The sequence below is a fragment of the Rhagoletis zephyria genome, unplaced genomic scaffold (genome assembly GCF_001687245.7).
Source record: "Rhagoletis zephyria isolate East Lansing unplaced genomic scaffold, Rhagoletis_zephyria_1.1 Rzeph_scaffold_07289, whole genome shotgun sequence".
Classification (NCBI taxonomy): domain Eukaryota; kingdom Metazoa; phylum Arthropoda; class Insecta; order Diptera; family Tephritidae; genus Rhagoletis; species Rhagoletis zephyria.
This window is the reverse complement of record NW_016164372.1, coordinates 23492-29682: the sequence shown is the minus strand read 5'-3', so window position 1 is coordinate 29682 and position 6191 is coordinate 23492. Positions and strand designations below refer to the sequence as shown.

The 6191-nt window shown below is 31.8% G+C and overlaps 1 protein-coding gene across 1 annotated transcript in view; it reads left to right on the top strand.

The window, feature by feature from the left end:
- The first annotated feature begins 4404 nt into the window (after positions 1–4404).
- mthl14 (methuselah-like 14) overlaps positions 4405–6191 on the top strand; it is a 10486-nt gene continuing 8699 nt past the window's right edge. The window contains exons 1-2 of the mRNA XM_017630034.1: positions 4405–4584; positions 4736–4872. Of these exons, the coding sequence (XP_017485523.1) occupies positions 4561–4584; positions 4736–4872 (161 nt within the window). The 5' untranslated portion in view covers positions 4405–4560. The remainder of the gene's footprint in view (positions 4585–4735; positions 4873–6191) is intronic.

The following is a 6191-nucleotide window of genomic DNA, read 5'->3' as shown; positions in this document are numbered from 1 at the left end:
CAGGTCCCAGCAACATCAAAAAAGTTTTGTTTTTGTCGAAAAGCAGTCGCCGCTCGGCTCCTTAGGAGGTGGAGTAAAAGTGGAGATCCCTCCATTTATATCACAACATCAAGAAGCATAACAGGAAGTGTACCTGTACTTGTACTTTATTCTACTAGAATTCAATGGGCTACAAAATGGCTTACTCGAAATTTTTCTAAAGAAATCTAATTAAAAAGCTCGAAATTTTTACGAAAGTTTGTTGAATTTTTATTAAATATTGCACATAACTTAATACTTGATTTACACGGCTTTTGTTAAAGAATGAACTATACTTTTATAAAAAATAATAATATTAATAATAGATTGGCGCTTACACATATGTTAGTGTTTGGCCGAGCTTCTCCTCCGATTTGTGGCGCGCGCCTTGATATTGTCACAAAAAGCGGAGGGACCTACAGTTTTACGCCGACTCCGAATGGCGATTGTATTTTTATGAGAAGCTGTTTTTCATGGCAGAAGTACACTCGGGGGTTTGCCATTGCCTGCCGACGGACGACCGCTGTAAAGAAAAAAACTTTTTTCTATATTTATTGCGATGTTGCTTTGACCAGGGTTTGAACCCGGGGGCTGCGGAATGGAAGCGCGCACTGCTTACCACTACACCACAGCGGCCGACTGAAATTAAAAAAATAATAATAATATCTTAAAACTGGTCAATATCTGGCGCGACTATATCTTTCCAAGAAAACTAAATAAAACCTCGCAATTTTTACGAAGGTTGGTTGAATTTTTGTTTAAATGTTACAAAAGTTGTAACATGTAAGCTAGCACGGGTTTTGTTAAAAATCTAATTGTATGTATTTTTATTAGGGCTGTGCGATTATTCGATTACTCGAGGAAGTTGGTGAATCAGTTATTTAAATAATCAATTACTCGAGTAATCAAGATTTTGATTACTCAAAACGGTGATTAATCGAGTTACTTGAAATATGATTACTCAAAAAAATTAATTTTGCTCGTTAAAAGAGTTTGCTTTGGAAAATCCTTATTTTTTACATTCTGAAAAAATATTTAATTTTAATTTTTGAAAACAGAAACGTTGTTGTCAAAGTATCAAGGAACTTCAACTAATTTATACGAAGGGGTTAGAATCTAAAGGATCAAAGTAGATCTGAAATTTTTTTGAGATAATTAAGGTTAAAGTTGATAACTTATTTAGGGGATTCACAAGACGTGTTAACCGTCGTAAAATCTTAAGGTTAACATCTTTTTTAATTAAAATGGTTTTAGGGGATTTCTAACTAAACCGAAATTCTTTTAAACTGATAAAGAATATATAATTAGCCAACCCCCAACCATTTTAACCGCTATTTTACATAAACAAGTGTTAAGCTTAAGATTTTACGACGGTTAACACGTCTTGTGAATCCCCTAATTGTAAATTCTGGTTAAATGCATTTGAAATGATTCTTGCCTAAATGAATGCAGGTTAATTAACTAATTCAAAGAATGTTTACTCTTTGTCACCAAATAAACACTATACTTAACTATACAAATATCGGTATAACTTATATTTTCACAAAATGTCACTTAGACCCTTATGATTCTAACCCCTTCATATGTAAAGAGTACTTTGAAATGTTTATTACTAATTCTACTCATAATGTTGATTAATCATAAAGCAAATTACTTTTGTTTTTGGTTAATCAAAATCTTGATTACTCAAGTAACTGAAGTTTGAGTAATCACAATTTCCATTTAATCGAATAATTGGGTTATTTACTTTATGATTAATCAAAATTTTGAATAATCAATTAATTGCACGGCCTTATGTTTATAAAAAAGTAACTAAAAGTAAATAACAAAACAAAAATAGAAAATAATAAGTAAAATTTGTCGATATGTGGTGCGGCTATTATTCTTTCGACCACTGTATATGGAAAATTCAAAGTCAACGGAATACAAAAAAAAATTAGAAACCCATTTTTGATCGCAGTCATAATTCGGTTGACAAGGAATTTTCCATATGGGTATTTTCTGGAAAGTGTGAACCAAGAGAAAAGAAATAATATTTTGCGTGAACAAAGTTTATAGATGCCAATCGATAACTACTTATTTTGTTCTTCATCCACCAAAATATTGGACTAATTGGTCCATTCCATTTCAAGATATTTTCGTCTTTCCAACTACACTTTAAAATTTTTTTTCGGAGAAATCATACCTTCTAGAATGACTTCATAATAATAGTACACGATTAAAAAGAATTGGAGTTCCGTAAGTCTTACAACAAAAACAACGTAAAAATATATGAGAAACCGTCTAAAATTAAATTACAACTTGTGCTTTTTTTCAAGTGTTCGGACGCAAAATATACTTTACATATAAAAAAAAAGTCGTAACGTTTACTTTATTTGTCAAAATTTTAATACAAAAGCTAGTTTTGGTTACTCTTGCCAGTCGCATAAATTTTTTTCTTTAGAATTACCGATTGTAATGAAATGTAAAATCGGAACGTCCAAACGCTTCAAATAATTTTTGTTCATATTGTTTCTATGAAGGTATATCGATATAGTTCATACTTCTGGTTGTACAAAAAAATGACTTCGACGAACGTTAAAAGCACGGCTGAGAGAGCAATAAAGTGAAGACGGAATTTGAAGAAAGGAAGGCGGAATATAAAAAAGATAGATCGAAAGAAAAAAAAACTATAGAAGAAAAATTAAAAAGATGGGACTAACTTGCGCAAAGAAAGATTCATTGAAAACGAAAAACAGGGATTAGTTTCTTCGAATTTTGGCAAGTTTAAAAGTAGACAATAAAGCCATAAAAGCAGTTGAAAAAGCATTAAGAAAAAATTATTAAACAAATATGATAGTGAAAAGGAGGACCCTAAATTAATTAATATTGTACAAGCAGCAGGATTAAAAGAAACATTTTTAAGTAAGCAAAACTTGCATATACCAAAGCTCTACATGGTTTTGACAGTAAACGAAGCATATCAGCTTTTTAAAAAGGAATTCAAGGATTCTGACATTAACAAAATAAGGTCAATTTGCACTATTTGGCATACTGGTGCGAAATAAAATCAATCGAGATTATTACCTTTTCATTAGCTATTCAGGCCTTAAGTCCTTTGTATTACTTATTTACAATAAAACCTCATATTTGCATTAAAAAAACGAGTGTGGTTAAATTCTTAAACAAAAAATTGTATCTCATGGGAAAAAATGGGAACGTCCGAACAACTTTGTATAGTTTTTGACAGCTATTAAACATCGTTCGTACTTCGGAATTTTATTGAAGAACACCCTACCTTAGAATTTGGTTGAAGAACGCCCTATCTTACTTCAAAATGTATTGAAAATGTGATGAGATAGGGCGTTTTTAAATTGGCAGCTGATATAAACGTTTTTGAAATGAATTCTGAAATAGGGCGTTATTCAGCCAAATTCTAAAGCAGGGCGTTCTTAAAAAGGTTTTTGACATAGGGCGTTTTCGAACTGGCTGCAGAGATAGGTCGATCTTCCACTCAGTAGTTGGTATTCACTCTACATAGCAAATTTGAGCAATTTTGCCCTAAGGCTCGAGTAAATTTACTACATAAAGGTTGATTAAGAAGCAATTTACTGCCCATATATATGTATGTACATACATACATACATATGTATGTACGTATGAATATGGAAGTACAAAAAATTTGCGTAACACAAAACCCTTACCGTTATCTTATCACAAAATAAAAGCAATATATTTGAATTCCAGTATCCAAAAAATTGTCTTCACTACTAAACAGCTCATTCATTAGCCAATACTCGCTAAATTCAGGCAGTCAAAACGGTAGTAAAAGTAAGAAAAAGTATCAATTATATGTATATATTTTGAGCGGTATAACAAAAAGAAGGGCACAAATACGTAAAAAAGTGTAGATACATACATTGCTATACATATATCTCTAATAAATAAAAAAACTAAATACATAGACTGAACTGAAAGCAAGCTGCTGGAATAAACACCGGTGAGCATTACTCACACATTTTTTCCGCAATTGCCAATTGTGAGTAACTTCATTTCTGCGAAAGAGTGCACAATTATTTTTTAAAAGACTACATATTCGTTTCTAACACCTTATTTAATTTAAATCAAACGAAAGAATTTTTGAAAAAAAAGTACTAATATTGTGCTGTGCGGTGTAGTACTAGTACTAGTGTAAAATTACGTTCATTCTAAACTATGCAACGAAGTGCAAAAGTTCTCAGTTAAATTAATTAAATAAACACATATGTATGTATGTATAGCTGTAGCTCTATATACATACTGTATGCATATGTATGTTTGTATGTAGATTGTATAAAGATTTTGGTAGCTGAACCAGCAAAGCGAGTTCTCGCCATTGAACAATAAATTAATAAGCAGCTACGGCTGATCGCACATTTGCGAAGAAGTGTAAAAATTAAGAAAAAGAAAATTAATTAATATACTGACGCTTTTTGGCCAATAAATCGTCGTAACTAAATTTATGCATTTTTTTGCCGCAGCCATGTGAAAGAATACCATAGACATACCTACATACATACATATATGCTGGTAGTACTGATAAGAATAGTAAGTGCGTCCGCGAATTATGTGTTGTGATGTCATAATAAAAGTAGAAAAGATATTTTTGTTTAAATTTAACACCTGAAATGCATCGTTGTTTCTATGAGTAATTCTATGAAGTATTTTAACATACATATTTATGCCCTGCATATTTCAGGGTAATGTAATCATGTTCTATTTGCTGATACGTATGCTCGTGATAGTGGCCAGTATAGTTGAGTGTTGGAGCTTCAATAGTATTTTATCACAGCCCATCATAAATGGCACCAACAACGAAACGTTTTCGAAGTTCATGTAAGTTGAAAATACGTTTTTTTTTTCGGTAATAAATCTTAAGTTATTCCAAGCGTGTACAATTAGCACATTTAAATTTTTGAGGCAAACAGTATATTTATGCATGCATATGTATGTATGTATGTACAGATGTATGTATTTGTATACTTACATACAGTGATTTCCAAAAGTGATCGGGACGACAAAAATAATTTTGCGAATTATTTCCACAACAGCTAAAAGATCTTAAAACCATTTTAAATGATCCTAAATGTGTTAGCCTTGAAACCGAACACTTGGAGTAGCATCACACATTTGTAGGATACTTTTCTCGAGATTTTTACACCACAAAATATTTTACAAAAAATTCGTTACATCTTAGTATACTAAAGTACAAGTTTGAAGTAGCTAGGACTAACCGACTAGGACTATTCTCTCAAAAGTGTTCCCACTTGCAGGCTTTATGTCAATAGGAACGACTTCCTGTAAGTTCTGACCTGAAATCCTGTAAACTGGACTGCTATTGGAACAGACTATTTTTTTAGCCAGCCGTTTTCGAGCAATCGCGACTTATCACTTTCGCGTAATCGACTGGTAAATCGATGATTTTTTTGTATGAAATATGAAGAAATAATATTACTCATACGCCATGTATGCGTGTCCAAGCGTTTGAACAAATTTTAATGAAAACGATAACAAATGATTACGCCAAACTGATTAGTCGTAGCGTAGTACTACCCACTGCAATTATGTATGTAGAGCATTTCTTCCTCTAGAATGCGGAATGCTTATCTTTTTGATTAACGCATCTAATAAACAGATTCTGATTGGACGCAGCGAGAATTCTTGGCGCTGAATTGGATAAAATTTGTTAGTTTTTCATTAACTTAAAAAGTTGGAAATAATAGGAATAGGCTTAGGCGTTGCAGAATGGGTTAAAGTTTTCAAAAAAAATTTCAAGAAAATCGATTTTCGATTTTATATTCGAAGTGTTTTCAAAATCGAAAAATTTCAAAAATTAAAACAATCCCAACCGGTCCATTTTTCGCAAAGTATGAGCAGGGAACGAATTTTTAGACCTAAAAACCTATAAAAAAGAGCAAAATAGAATAACGAAATAGGCTAGAAAAGGCAAAATAAATAGCGAAAAAGGCAGGAAAAGGCACCTAGGTGTTGCAAAAAAGGCAAAAAAAATAGGAAAAAGGCGGAAATAGGCACTAGGTATTCAAGCAAAATAAGGCACTATAATAAAAGACAGAAAATACGAAGAACGATTCAAAAAATACATTTATTTTAGAAATGTTTATATTACAAGTAAACAGAGAAAAACTATGAACTAG